This window comes from Aythya marila (assembly GCF_965140915.1).
Source record: "Aythya marila genome assembly, chromosome: 3".
Classification (NCBI taxonomy): Eukaryota; Metazoa; Chordata; class Aves; order Anseriformes; family Anatidae; genus Aythya; species Aythya marila.
The window spans coordinates 78,852,572-78,867,281 of record NC_139044.1 but is presented as its reverse complement, the minus strand read 5'-3'; the positions used below and the strand labels follow the sequence as shown (position 1 = coordinate 78,867,281).

The 14,710-nt window shown below is 41.9% G+C and overlaps 2 protein-coding genes across 5 annotated transcripts in view; both read right to left on the bottom strand.

Moving 5' to 3' along the window:
- Positions 1-2,013: 2,013 nt before the first annotated feature.
- HINT3 (histidine triad nucleotide binding protein 3) lies at positions 2,014-8,823 on the bottom strand. Its single transcript, XM_082757947.1, has 5 exons — positions 8,635-8,823; positions 8,061-8,178; positions 6,733-6,802; positions 5,779-5,905; positions 2,014-3,806 (listed from the first exon to the last, which is right to left on the bottom strand). Exons 1-5 carry the CDS (start codon positions 8,791-8,793, stop codon positions 3,759-3,761), a joined length of 522 nt encoding a protein of 173 aa, XP_082614073.1. The 5' UTR covers positions 8,794-8,823; the 3' UTR covers positions 2,014-3,758.
- A 526-nt stretch (positions 8,824-9,349) lies between these two features.
- NCOA7 (nuclear receptor coactivator 7) overlaps positions 9,350-14,710 on the bottom strand; it is an 88,951-nt gene continuing 83,590 nt past the window's right edge. For all 4 annotated transcript variants that reach the window (XM_082757408.1, XM_082757407.1, XM_082757410.1 and 1 more), the window contains 5 exons: positions 14,509-14,634; positions 13,908-14,060; positions 13,282-13,377; positions 12,558-12,631; positions 9,350-11,676 (listed from right to left, as the gene is read on the bottom strand). In XM_082757408.1, the coding sequence (XP_082613534.1) occupies positions 11,541-11,676; positions 12,558-12,631; positions 13,282-13,377; positions 13,908-14,060; positions 14,509-14,634 (585 nt within the window). In that variant the 3' untranslated portion in view covers positions 9,350-11,540. The remainder of the gene's footprint in view (positions 11,677-12,557; positions 12,632-13,281; positions 13,378-13,907; positions 14,061-14,508; positions 14,635-14,710) is intronic.

Sequence of the window (14,710 nt, the reverse complement as noted above, 5' to 3'; positions counted from 1 at the left end):
CAAGAATAAAAAGTTAGGCCTGAACTCTGTACAGACAGGACTGCACCGTGTCTTATGGACATGACTGAATGTAGCTAGTAGTTTACAAGTGCTATAAAATTCTGTTTCCTCATCTGCAACGTAGAGTTTCAATGAACATCTACAGATGAGTTTTTAAAACCTTTTTTTTCTATGCAACAGGCTCCCATTAGTGTAAATGGAACAATAGAACAAATTTAGTGTTATTTTCACAAAAATGTAGGATGTGAGGTTTAAGTATTTGCAAATATACTGCAAATACTTAAGTACTTAAGTGCACTCTGACCTTCTGAAAGGTGCTCTTGTCCTACCAAGCAAATTTGAGCTCTTCCAATCTCTCCTAGAACTTCACTTTTTTTTTTTTTTTTTTGTAGCAAGCCTCTCAGCTCCCTCTGTAATCCTTCCTTTTCTTCTGGTTGAAGCGTGTGAATTTTGCACCTGTTTGAGAGTGTTCATTTTACAGGAAATATCTGTATCTTCTCTTGTCAAACACTGAAAGCACTTTCAGCACTTCAATAAATATTGCACAATAGTTGAAATGACAGCAAGTGAGATTTTGTGTAGATTTTTTTACTGTTTCCAAGTTTGTAAAATTTCAGGTATGATTTTTACCAGTTTGCTCCCATTTTTATGTATTTAATTTCAACTCACGCTTAATACCTCAGCATACCTTGAAGAGCTATTACCAATGTAATCACATTGAAAATGCTGTCCTTAGTCAAAACACCTAAAACTTTTTTTTTTCCTTATTCCACCTTGAACAGCATTGTATGTGCGTGTTTCATCCCTTCTGAAGGGGGCAATTAGTACTTCAGCATAGCAGTATTTTTCTCTGGGCTCGCATTAGGTTGGGAGTTTATGTAAATCAATTGAGCAAAAAAGTACAAATAAAGCTCTGTTGTTCCTAAAGAAGTAGTCAAAAAAGCAGCTTTTCTCGGGACGTCTAATACTGGATCAAAGAACAACAGAGCCAGGAGCAGCGGGTAAACAACTTTCCTTTGGGCCTTGTACACTGAGGAGTAAAAGCTGCCAAGTTCTCCCTCCAAGAGCTTTGCAGCTATCTTTGCTCCCTGGAGTCAGACGACTGGGTAAGTTGGAAAATGGTGTTACAATGCTGCTGTTGAAGAGGGTGACACAACGAATGGGGCCTGCCTGCTGCCTTTCCAGAGGGTAGCCAGCGCTCCTGAAACATAGCCAAAGCATTAGAACAGACTTCTCAGAAAATCACAGAATGGTTTGGGTTGGAGGGACATCTAATTCCAGCTCCCCTGCCGTGGGCAGGGACACACTTAAGAAAGTATTTCTCAACCCGATTAAAAAACATCTGCCAAGCCTGAGAACAATGTTCATCCATACAGAAGGAAAATGGACCACACACAGGTCTGTGCTGAAAAACACTACGGAGACACTGAGCATTCCTCTTGGTAACGAATGGGCCTCCATTTATACACCTTGTGTGAGGAACTGCCATTCCTGTGACCCTCCTCAAATATAAGACATAAAAGCAGATCTTCATGTTTCCTGCTGCGTGCATTTGACAGTACATTGGGTCTTGCTGGGATGGCGCTCATTTTCATCATAGTAGCTGACACGGTGCTGTTTGGGATCTGTGGCTAAAGCAGTGCTGTTAACACACCAATCTTCTGCCTATTGCACAAAACCAAGCAGCTGGGGGGACAGAGCCTGCACAGCTGGCACACACTGACCTGCCGGGCTATTCCCTGCCAGACGTCGTGCTCAGCAGTAAGAACCACGGGGAGGATTTCTGGGGGGCTGAGGCAGCCACTGCTGCTAGGCTGCTCATGGGAGGTGGTGAGCGCTCATCTTTACATTACTTGTCTTATTTTAATACCTGAAGAAAAGAAGAGGAAAAAACGTGTTTATCTTGACCCATTCTCTGCCCCATCCTGCTGGGAGCAGGGGCAAGGAGCGAGCGCTCTGCTGCTGACCATAGTCAGCACAACTCCTTGGCTGCACCGTTAGATCACTCCACAATTACCATTTGTTCCATTTATTAATCCCTTTTGACAACAGTTCATATGTTGGTACTTTAAATATTACAGTTAGGTGTAGTTACATAGATTAATTACAAATCAGAACACGCAGAGTATTAACTCTTGAAAAATCTTAACATTCAAATATTTCATACGGTTAGGAACCAACTCAAGCCTCCTAATCTATTGCACAGAATTAACCAAAGTTCAGTGCCTTTAATTCATACTCCTCGTAGTTAACGCTACAAATTAAAACTGCAAAGTACGTGAGTGCCCAGTAGTAAGAATAACGTGACATTAGGAACAAGCTCTTGCAGAAGAGACTGATGTTACCACTTCTGGGTAGAAAACACTTGTTTAGAAGGGTGTGAGTCTTCTCAAGTACGGTGTATAGCCTGCTGTAAGAATATTACAATGCATTGTCCCGCTAAGGCAAGAGGTGCTGGATCAGTGGAAAACATTGAGAAGATTATGCTCGGGGAATCTTGCAGGCACAACACACCATCACCGCCTCAGCTGCATCCAAGTGCACCAGCCAAGGACACTTGATTAGTTAAGCACCAAGTCGGGGAACAAGGAAAATCCACTCCGTGGTTTCGGGAGTGTGAACTTCCCAGACAGTCTGCCTTAACATGGTATTGAAAAACAGAGCTCTAACATTACTGATTAGAGTCACACGGTGAAGGCAAGTGTTCAGCAGGGTCCATAACCAATTCCGAACACAATCCCTGCATGTTCCAATTTTGGGCTGAGTCCCTGCTCTTCCAAATCCAAATCAGGCTGCTGTTATGCAAGCCTGCCACATACTGCACTAAAGACCCACTTCTCTCATGACCTCATTTAGAAATCAAGTTTAGCCAAGGCATTAGTAATCTCCAAATGGCTTCATGTGAGAACAGTATCAGAATAATCTCAAAACGTGTCTTTTCTACCATGATGCAGAACAGCAGCATGCTAAGTCAATTCTTCTGAACTCTTCACGTTTTTGTAAACATATAATAACTAATTAAAAATATTGTGCACGTAAGAGGGAAACAATCTTCCAGTCCAACATACAATCACTTACACATACAATTAAACTATATTCTATGTTTTATAGCATGATCACATCTTGGGCACATATTGTATTAACGTGTACTATGTCACTGTCATGCAAGTAAGACAGGTAATATATTAAAGTGGTTTAGCACCAGAAAAGTTAGTAGTGTACTTTCTGCAAGGTACCTACTACTAACTAGGCATAGGTAATATATTATACAAGTATAGATGGAAACTGAAATGTTTTGGATGTCCCTTGCAATTCCAGAACAATGGAGCTTTAAAACAAAAGCTAGATTCCACAACAAATATTACCTTTGGTACCACGTGCATGCTGTTACTACTAACTTATTTCCTTAGGACAGGATGCAGTTAGGATACATTCTGCTGCTATACCCTGCATTTTACTGGGAGAACTTGTTTGCATATGTGGATGTGTCTATGTATAATGTATGTGTCTATTATATATGCATACACATACCTAAAATTAGCATTAAAATACACTGCCTTATTGTCAGAGCAGTACACAGACTTCTGGAGTACCCAAACGTGAGGATTAGGTTGACAGCTATGAATTCTGTATTTCCTCATCAGGAACTAAGCCTTCTTACCCAGGTATATTGTTGGCAACGAACTGTGCAACCTGAAATCAGAGTTCAAAACCAAAGAACAAACGGGCTAGTTAGTCATCTGAGGCTAGGAGGGCTTTCAACTGGCAGCGTTTTCAGTTTGCAGTCGCTCAATCAGTTGTTCAGCCTATGAAAGAGAGAAAGCAATGCATTAACTATGCAGTGAACCTTCAGTTTACTGAAAAAAAAAAAAGCCAAAACATTTTATAAACAGCAACAGTGTGATGCTGACGAACACAGCATATACTTTTCACTTCTATGGATAAAGCATAAACAGCAGGAGTAAAATACGATTGTTTTAAACAGCAGGCTTTTTCACATTTGCATCACCCATTAAGTGATCAGAAAAGGAAAAAGAAACTCTGCCAGTCAGAGGATGTTTGAGCGAAGAAACAGCATTGGCAGCAGCATGTTTTAAGGACCTTGGAAGACACCTGTGCTCAGAACAACCAGGCTCTGAGGAAGGGAATTCTCCGGGAGACGCTCCAGAGCAGCATCTTGTGGCCTCTCATCACCCACAAACCGCACGCCAGTCGTACACGACTGAGAGATGGAGAGCACTCACATGCTGCTCGTGTCATTAGGCAAGTATTCATTCTTCGGTTAGGTCACTATGCTCACACATACTTTTCTCTCCATATGGCCATATTTACACATCTACCACACAGCTGGGGCAGCGATATTTTCTGTGTGTGACAGCAGCAGCCCTCGGAAAGGAACGGGGTAGAAGGAGGTCTGCCACCGTTGTTCTAGCAGGCCACATTAAGGATGTGGAGACTCACTTGGGCACTTCTGAAATCATTTTACATTACTGTCACTTTTTTGTTTGTTTTTTTTTTGGGCATTTTTTATTTATTTAAACACCAGTCCCCACTGGATTCATCTTTTAATTTTAACGTGTGCTCGAGGTCTTACTAAGATCTCCAAAGGAACCACGTTAAAAGGTGAAAAGCCAGTATGTTTTAATACACACAGTAAATATGCCATCAGCTACTTCAGATGGCAACAACTTAATAGGTGTTAAGTAGCTACTACATGTTTTCCTTTGCAAATAAAGCTAGATAAGCATGGAGTAACTGAAAATGAAGTTATCTGAATCGGGTTTTACATTCTTAAATATATATCACGTTCAAGTCCTTATAACTAAAAAAAAAAAAACATTTTCCAACTTGACAACAGGGCAAAATATGTTTTGAATTGCATCTGTATCAGATAGCTAAACTTGGTATGGGTACCTCTGAGCTAATCCAAACCAGTAAGCAGTATAACTAGACAGCTACAGGTTTTTTGAGGCCCAAATATCTCCGTGATGCTCTGCTACACAGCAGAGCAATCTGCTTGTTTTGAGATAGCCAAGAGCCCCAGCCAAGTTTTTCTCTTTAAGAGGCTTTTTATATTCTTCTTTAGAAGAGAGACTTTTCTCAGCAACTTTGTTTTGGGGTTGTCCAATGACTCTGGGATGCTGAAGCTACACTACAAGGATAGTTTCCTGATGAGTCAAAGCTGAGTGAGTTCGCATTAGTCCTCCAGAGAGATTTTCAAGCAGATTTAGTCAATGCCAGTTCCATCTCATTCCTGATCTCTACCGACAGAGGTCAGTACAAAGACTAGTTGTGTAAGCAGACACTTGTTTCAGTCTAAGAAACTAGTAATAAACAAAATAAGAAAAAAATATATGAACTGACAAAAGCAGCCATTAGGTGGCCGTGTTTTGCACCTACGCTGGATAAACCAAGGCATGTACAATACACAGCCCCTCACATTCTAATATAACCCTTTCACGTAAAAGAATAAATACTTACAAAGTCTAGTCAGAGGCACATCACATCAACCTAAGTGATGCATTAAATCCAGAACTACTGTTTTGTTTGCTGTTAATGTTATTGTTGCTGTATTTCCCCTATTAATCATAAACATTAGTATTAAATTTTACTATTGTATTCTCTCAAAAAGTTAATGCAAAATGTAATCAGTTATTTCTGTCATTGCTACAATTATTACTCAAAGACTTTTTAGGCACAGTTAAAGTGTTGGAAAGACATCACATTTTCAGCTTGCAATTGAAAACCTAATGAAAAGTTCACGTGCATTACACTCACCGTGATAAACCAGTAAGAGTTGATTCTGTAAATCAGTCTGGATAAGAATCCTAGCTGACTGGCTGGGGCCAGGACATGAAGATGCAAGTGCGATATTGAGCAGAAGGGAGGCCAGTGAAAACCCATTCTTCAGAAAAGGAAAACAGGTTAGAAACACTGGTGATGTTAAGTCAGAAAGTGGAACATATTAAGTTTTTTAACAAGATCAACTGAATTAAGAAATTAACTCAAACCGTTTTCCTTTTACATAAAAGCATGAACAAAAAATACGTCCTTTCCTTTCATTATGCTCTCAAGGTGTTTTTTTCAGAAGATCATTAACCTCTTCTTTCACATCTCTCTATTTCAGATGCACTGTGTTAAAAAGAAGAGTAGGAAACGGGCTATTCCTTAGACGTGTCATATCTAGTTTTCAGCTGGAAAGTCAACTGCCACTAGATTATTGTAGTTTCTACCTATTTTAAACAGGAAGACCCATCTGCCTCTACTCTACACTATTTAAACTATGTTACATCTTACTTCATTTTGGCAACCAAACACATTGGCTTATAGCAAAGGCAGCAGCACTGAAATTCAGTGAGTGCAGGTACGACTGAAACACAGTGCTGCAGTGCCCTGATTACAAGGACAAAGTTTACCTCTCCTGGAAGCTGAAATTAGAGAATATGCTCAGCACGTAATGGAGAAGCAGACCTTTAGATAAGCGGTATGAAGTGCCCTCCCTATCCCACAAGGAAGGGAGAATCTGAGTTGGAATGCAATCTGCGCCAGGCATTGATCAGAAAGAAGTCAACATTCAGTGCCAGCACATGTGACTTGACAAGTCATGTGGTAAGTCAATGCAATCCCAGTTTCTCCAATAAATCATACTGCAGTCATTAACACTATCTCTAAACCAGCATTTTGAAGGGTCAAGAACATATTCAACAAACACAGAAGGCTTCCATTACGTACCTTATATCATTTAAGTCATTAAAATTATTTCTCTGGAGGACAGATTTTCCAACTTCCATCATTCTCTTCACTATGAAATACAAATATATTTAATTTAATATTTAAGTAATATTTTACACGTTATGTATCTTTGAGTCAAGTAATTTGAAGCAGGTATTTTTCACAAACAAAAACTAACTTCAACAACGATTACATTGAGATCACAAACTTGTGTTTGTGGTTTTTTTCCCCCCAAAGAATAAATACTAAAACTCAACTCATGCACAAACAAAGATTGTCTAAGATAGTGTCATGCAAAGTTTGGTATGAAAAATCACTACTGTACTCATTTCCAGACTAACAACAACTTTAAGTGTGGTACTATTCTAACAACTTTGGCCAAAGCCACGGTATCACCATATTTTTATTAAAAAAAAAAAAAAAAAAAAAAAAAAGAAACCACCACCACCAAAACCAAAGCACTACCACCAAACACTGAGACTTGGTAGAATGATGCAGACTAATTCCCACGTTATGTCTCTACACAGCAAAAGTTTCAGAGATAAAACAAGATTTAAAAACAAAATCAAACACTCAGTCCTACTTATTACTGGGACAAAGCTTTCATCACTGTAAAAAAAAAAAAAAAATATCCTAATACAGCAACTTCAAAGGCAAAAATTCTTTAGAATTTCCTTGAAGCCAAACACATATAGAAGCTGTTTCTGGAGAAAAACTACCCTACATTTAGAAGACAAATACAATGATTCAAAATGTGCAGCATGCAAATATAATGATTTTTTTGCATCATCGGTAATAACATTTTTTTGTTTGTTTGTTTGTTTAAATAGCCTCTCAACACAAAGTTCTAATATTTTAGAATCTTGCCTATTAAAAATGATGGAAGTTTATTGTAACACCGTTTCTTTTTTCGCTATCCCTTTTCCTGAAAAATGATGTAGCACATTATAAAATACGTATTTCACAGAATTCTCTTTCTTCTCCATATAATTTAAAACCACATATGTACTGAGGAAAACACAACGGAGCAGCACATTAATAATGTAAAAAGCAGAGTGGCGTTTCCCACAAAGCGCAGAGGCACCTGCTCTGCATGCACACGGACAGCAGAGGCTTCGTGCACTGGCGCTGTGTTACTCTGGAACAGCACAGCCAGCGCCGTGCCAGGTGCCAGCAAGGGCACGTCCCTACCCACGCTCACTGGCACCACCTGTTTTGGTGTTTCACAGCCACCAGCCAGCGCTCAGGGCTGTGATTACCTGACAGCACACCGCCTAAGCCTGTGGAAAACGATGTTCCCCCCCCCAAGTTACACGCAGCAGCCTTACCGATAGGGATGTGCTCGGACTTGAGCGTCTTGCAGTTCCCCATGTGCTCCACGGGCACCACCAGGTAGTGGTGGGGGGCCCCCGGCCTGATGTCTCTGAAGCACACGAGGTCTTCGTACTGAAAGAGAACACGCACAGGTGAGGCCGATCGGGATGCGGACACTGGGTAACACAGGCGACCTTCCCCTTGGCGCTGTGACATTCAATATTATGTTTGAAACACCTGGCAGGAACGTGAGGGATACATTTAATTTTTTTCCACAGCTACATCAAAGTACCTCGGGAGCCTGCCCGCAGGGAGGCTCACAGGCACGCTCTGCTCCCCCAGCTGGCTTTCTGCGGCCAGGATTTCTCAACACCCGGCAGCAGGGACACCGCTGCCTGGTTTCAGACACCCACCTCTGCCACCACCGCGTGCAAACGCGGGGCTCGCCCCTGCGACCAGCGCTTCAGGGCCGCCCGCACAGCAGCACCGCTGCCCCCAGCCCGTGCCCAGGCGCGACCCCCCTCGCACCCCGGCTCTCCCCGCGGGCACGGCCAGCAGGGCGATTCCCCCCCCGCTCCGGGGACCCACCTGGCAGGGCAGCAGCGCGGTGCCCGGCTCCTCCCGCCGGGCGATCCTGCAGAAGATGCACTGCTGCCCCTCGGCGCCGCCGCCGCCCGGCTCCTTCCCCTCGGCCCCGAGCTGCCCGGCCCCGGCACCGGCCCCGGCCGCGGCCTCCTCCCCCGCCATGGCTGCTCGGCCGCCGCCGGGCGCCTCCCCACGGCCGAGGCGGGGCCTCCCCGCAGGGCCCGCGGCCTCCCCCTGGCGGGCACGCGGTGCGCTCAGGCAGCCTTGGGCCTCGGTCTGGCCTGGAAGGAAAATACACAAGCACTGGGGCAGTATAAAAAGGGCACGTAGGAAAATGTGCAACAGTGCGTGCAGAGCTCCGATTTCTGCTCACAGGGTGGTCAGGAGGAAGAGGAGAGGCTCAATCGCCCCAGCTGAGAGCCACCAGGACGCTGGGCACCCGCACCTCTCCCTACAGCCTGCCCCTGAGGGAACACGCAACACAGCCCCATCCGAGGAGGTGCCACCCAACAGAAAAACAAACAAAAAAAGAACACAAAAGCTTCTTACCACATTTCTGAAATAGGATATTGCTGGAATGCTTTTTCTGAGGGGAGAGGCTTCAATATTCGTCAGCACACCCTGTAACTTAAGCTAGATCCTTTCATCTTTAAAACGTACTCAGGGCTGTGAATAAAGGAAAGGATCAATAAAGGAAAGGGCCTGCCACGCATTTCTGAATGCATAAATTCCTTTATTGAAAATATTGTGATAGCACTGCATTACATATATTCAATATTCATAGCTTCAAGGGTCACAGAATTCCGATTGAACAACACTGCTTTGAATACAGAACACAGCATCTAGATATGCTCTGACAAGTATAATATAATGGAGTACATTGGAGGAGCAATAGTGAAATGTATGGCAAATGTTCAACTTGGGCAAGGGGTTGTTGGGGTTTTATTTTTTTGTTGTTGTTGTTTTCTGTGTTTTGTTTTGTTTAAACTAGTAAGTGGTCTGCCACCATAAAAAGAGCAAACTATTAGATATTTCTGGTATCTTCAAAGCATTATGCTACTAGCAACTTGGAAAATATTTTACAGCATCACCAGTACGTTGATTTACAGCTGTAGTAGACCACGTAGATGGGAACTGTGAAAAGCTCGCGTGCAGTGTGGTACAGACTTGCTGTATCTAGCATTGGTTGTAGGCTGTGAAATTTCTGTGCAGAGTTAACATTTGTTAACGCTCTTGAAAGAAAACCACTGGCTTTTTCTTTTTTAAATACATTTAAAAAAAAGGGAGAGCAGTAACTAGAGTTGTATTACTTCATTAACAATATTCTAGAATTAGGCTGTACTGTTTAATGCACGGAAGCACGCTACCACTTCTAAAACCTGCCTTTCTCCAGACAACCCCGCATTCGAGACTAACGGCAGGAGAGTGTTCTAGTGTAGCCACAAAGTCTGTTTCGGTCAGATTTGGATTGTGTAAATAAAAGCACAGCTTAACTGGAAAGCAGAATTCTTTAGAAAGCAGTGAAGATGGCCAGTCCTCTGTCATACTTTCCCTACTTGCCAAAATTTTAGTAGTACTGACCTTTTTAGAGTTTAGCCTAATTTTGTAACACAGAGTCTTTTTGGTGTTGATGGGAGAAAGAAGAAAATCGTCCAATTATTTCATGGAAACAAAGACAACAATTTCTTTGCATGTCAAATCCTAAGCCAGACAGTTTCTTCAAGTCTTTTTCAGGTCAGAAGTCATATATTAATTACTAAGAAAACAACTATTATACTAACATGACCTGGCCTGTTAGGGAAGTATCATTGTTCTCTAAATCTTAAGATTGCATTTTCTCCTTTACAAAGCAGTTATTCAATTTGTAAAGAAATGCTCAAAAAAAAAAAAAAAAAAAAAAAAAAAAGCACAGTGGGTGGTTTATTTTGAATCATTTGGTGGTGATACAGAAAAACAATTCTCTCTTAGAAACGTCCTTCATGAACAGTCACATAGCACTAGGACAGATGCTCAGAGCATGCTGTCCCAATTCTGTTGACTGCACCAGAGCTGATACAGTCTATACTAGGTGGCAGTTTGCCCGACGTCTCCATACGCTGCCAAAACAGTGATCTGTTAACAGGAACATGGCAGCAGAGTTAATGAGAAGCACTAACCACCTTCTCCCTCATCTCCGAGAAATCCAGAATTATGCACTCAAGTGTTTCTGCCAGAAAACAAACCCTCTTATTAGGGTAAAATGAAAACTGAATCTCATGTACAAAATAAAAATATAAAAATTAACTCCAGAAATCAAATAAATTGATTCAGAATAAATGCCAATGCCTAAGAAACCTACCTGAATAGAAATTATTTATTAAATTGAGGTCTGAAACATTAAAGAAAAAAACATACCCAATACATTTACAAAAAAAAAAAAAATCTGCTATACAACAACAATAAATAAAAAAGACTTTAAAAACACGTTCCCTTAAGTGCTGTGTACACCTACTTCTGATTCTTTTCCATGGCAAACAGTATGCTGTAGATTTTGGTGAAGTAACCTTTTATTTTTGGTTAGCTTTTGTACACTGAACATAAATACACATGGAATGTACTAGACACTTATAGTTTTCCCACAGTATCTTTTTCACAGTTACAGAAGTTTTCAATTTATACACCATGAACGTTATCATAAGCATCACATCTCTGATGGAGGAATGTTGGAGGAGGGAGTAAAAAACGCCTCTGGTCTTTTAATGTTCTGTCTCCTACTGCCTCTCAGAACCAGCTCTGTTTTTCCTTGGTTATTTTTTGCGTAATCATGCTCTGGTACAACTTGAGAAAAAAGCGTGTAACGTGAGGCAGCCCGCACCTTCTATTTTTTAAGTGCCTAATGGATCCAGTCCTTAAGGCAGTCAGTAAGTACTTCATTCAAATGTCCATACTTCTACATCCTGTATTATGAAATCTTCTTTCTTAGATAAGATGTCATTATTGAAGGTGCTGCAGGAGTTGCTTCGCCCATGATACAAATCTGCGTCTAACCATAAGCCAAAGCGGCCACTAGAAAGGAAGCACACGTCAGGTGTCAGGTCATACGTCACAGTTACAGACAACTGGAAGCTACAGAAGAGCAATACGGAGGAACCAAGGCAATTCTGAAAACCGCTGTGACTGAGCATGAGGGGCTTAACCCTGGCAAAGACTTGCAAGCAAGCTTGTTTTTGTTCATACCAGCTATCGCAGCAGAACAGAGCCTTGAGCGCACACCTTCGGCGCCACCGGCTCTGGCTGCTGCTGGTGAGCAGCCTCTTGGGCACGGCTGGGGCCCAGCTGTCCCAGGGCGCAGGCATCAGGGACACTTCCCTGGCACCTTGGCTGTGGATGTGGCTCCTTCCTAGTTCAGGAGGAGAGGTGTTTATGCACCCCCACTGCAAACCATGGCCAGATGTCGCATGGTACAGTCTGGTGGCAGCTTCTAAGCACAGCCTTAGTCCTTGATTTCATACCCATTGACTTCTGAAATTTAGGACCTGGTTGATCACTGTCTGCATCCTTGTTCTATGGAGCAACGGAGTAATACCATTTAACAAAGACCATGTGAGAAACCCTAGAAGTTTATGGCAAAATTGCCATTACAGATTATCTTCCAGAGGCAAACCTCTTCAGCAATGAGCAGTGTTATCTATCCAAAACATCTGGTTTTGTCAACCTCCCTCCTCCCCAAGATTACTTGCCCAACATCAGTTGCTCTCTAAGCAATGGAGATTGTCCTAAGTCTGTAACAGAAATCAGATTGCTGAGATATCTGTCCTAAACAGTTTACTAGAATTAAGTTCAGCCATTTTACTCATTAGTTTTTCCTGCAACTACCGTTGTCTCTGTTCTCATTAAAAGATAAAATAAAGCTAGCTATGCAATTTGAAAACCAAACTTTTGCTCACCCTCCACCTCCAAGTTCCAGGGAGGTCATGTCTCCATTGATGAAGTAGGTATTCTCCCCGCTCCATTTGAATACCTGGGGATGGGAAGAAACAAATATACTTGAATTGTGAGGATACTGGCACTCTAAAACTACTGAGTGCTGACTTCTTAGCAGGTATTTAAAAAAATATAAATTTTGTTTTCTTTTTGATGGGGGAGAAAGAAGAGGTAGGAAGAAAAGGAACAACAGGTATTTAAATTAGGAACAAGGTACCCTGGTAATTTTTAAAATTCTACTTGCATCTTTAAAGCAACAGGCATTTTGTTGAAAAGAGCCAATGTATTCAATACTGAAAAATACAAGCTACGGACATGAAGGGGTATTTCAGTGGCACTCTTATCTCTAGCTTGTCATCACTGTGATCCTAAGCATGCATGAAATTATATGCTGCTCTTGATATCACTGCCTTCCAAGGTGAGTCTTTGACTCCTTACTTCTCCCTACTTCAGCCCCTCAATCAACTTGAAGCCCTCTGCTCACCCTCACAGACTGTCCTCTCAGCACTTAGATAATTACATCCATTTTTGTTTAAAGGATTGCACTGAGACAATGAATGATTAGCTGCATTCATCAACAGCTGGCACGTCTTCTAAACTCAAATATGCTGTCTTCATAAAATTGTCTCATAAATGTTTCAGATGTAGAATCCAACAAAATAATTTGAGAAATTGAACACCACTTACCTTGAAAGTTGGACTGAATGTGTAGAGGAATGTTTCACCAGTGCCATAGTAGTGGTCACTAAACCTGAAGGGATGTGTAGCATATGCTCCAAAAATCTGTCAGAATAAAAGGATTAAACTGTTTTTGAGAACTGCAAAATTCAAGAAAAAAATTCAAAATGCTTCCTGGTATTTCATTCTGAGCTGGTGTTTCATGTTGAAAGAACCAACTACTGCAATACACCAACTGAGCAAGTAGTCCTGGAAATCTTCTGTATCCTTCAGTTTAAAAGACACATTGCAAGAGGAACAATGACTCTAGGAGCTAGTGAAGTACTAGACCTCCACAGAGGCCTTATTTGTGAGAGCTTGTTAACAGAGTTACCTAGGGAAGATACTTCCATGGGCACTATTAAAAGGAGCACTTGTAGTTATGAAACTACAGAGTTTTATTTATATTAGTGCTGATTCCTGCCTGGAAGTTTAGTATAAGCAGTAGAAAATATAAATAGAATAAAAGAAAACACCAAGGCCTTCTTGCAGTATGACCTTACTTCAGTAACACAGCATGGTTAGCACCTCATCATGTTTTGTTTTAAACAATGTTGCCCTTTCAGTCCAACCCCTGCACCACAAGCACTCCTTACCTGGTTATCCATGTCCTTGATGACAAGGAGAACTGGACTGTCAAGAGATGCTGATTTACGGTACAGAGTCTTCAGGCTAGTCCCATGTTCCAGTGTGCTATATGCAAGCCGCCAGGGATATCCCTGCACTCTTGCAGGCAAGCGCTGGGCAAGCTGGGCAGTGAACAGGGAGAAATGGTTATGTATTTAACAGGTTAGGTCATGGGTAGTGTCTTACAGATAATTCCCTCTCTGCCGTGGCTTCTGAAACAGAAAAATTGCTGCCGAGGTAGCAGCTGATGCCATCATGTTAACACCTCCACCACATGCATGTGGCCTTGTACTCCAAGCTCAGCTGACTGCACTCATATCACTTGTGAAAGTTTTCAGAACTGGCACCCCCCTCTCCAAGCACTCAAAAAGCTACCAGCCCTCAGTATCACAACTCAAACTCCACATAAGTCTTTTTAGGTGAGCCAGTGCTGCAGCAAGCAGGACCTTGCACAAATCTTCCAAACTCTTAAAAAGCATCGATACTACCTCCAGAAAGTAGAATGACCCACACACAGCACAGACAGCACCAGACCTAGTAAGGAAACCTGCTTTTCTTTTCCAGCCATACCTGCTCTATGTGCATATTCTCCAGGAGTGCACTGTGATGCTTTAAGACAGGTAAAGTATCATCTTCTTCTTCTTCATAGTAGCTGCAAACACTCTTGCGCCGTTTTGCTTCTTCTACAGTAATGATCTGAGGTGAAAGAACAAGTGTCCAGACTGAAAAACAGCTCTTATTCTGTCAGTCCTCCACTGAAGCAAATTAATTA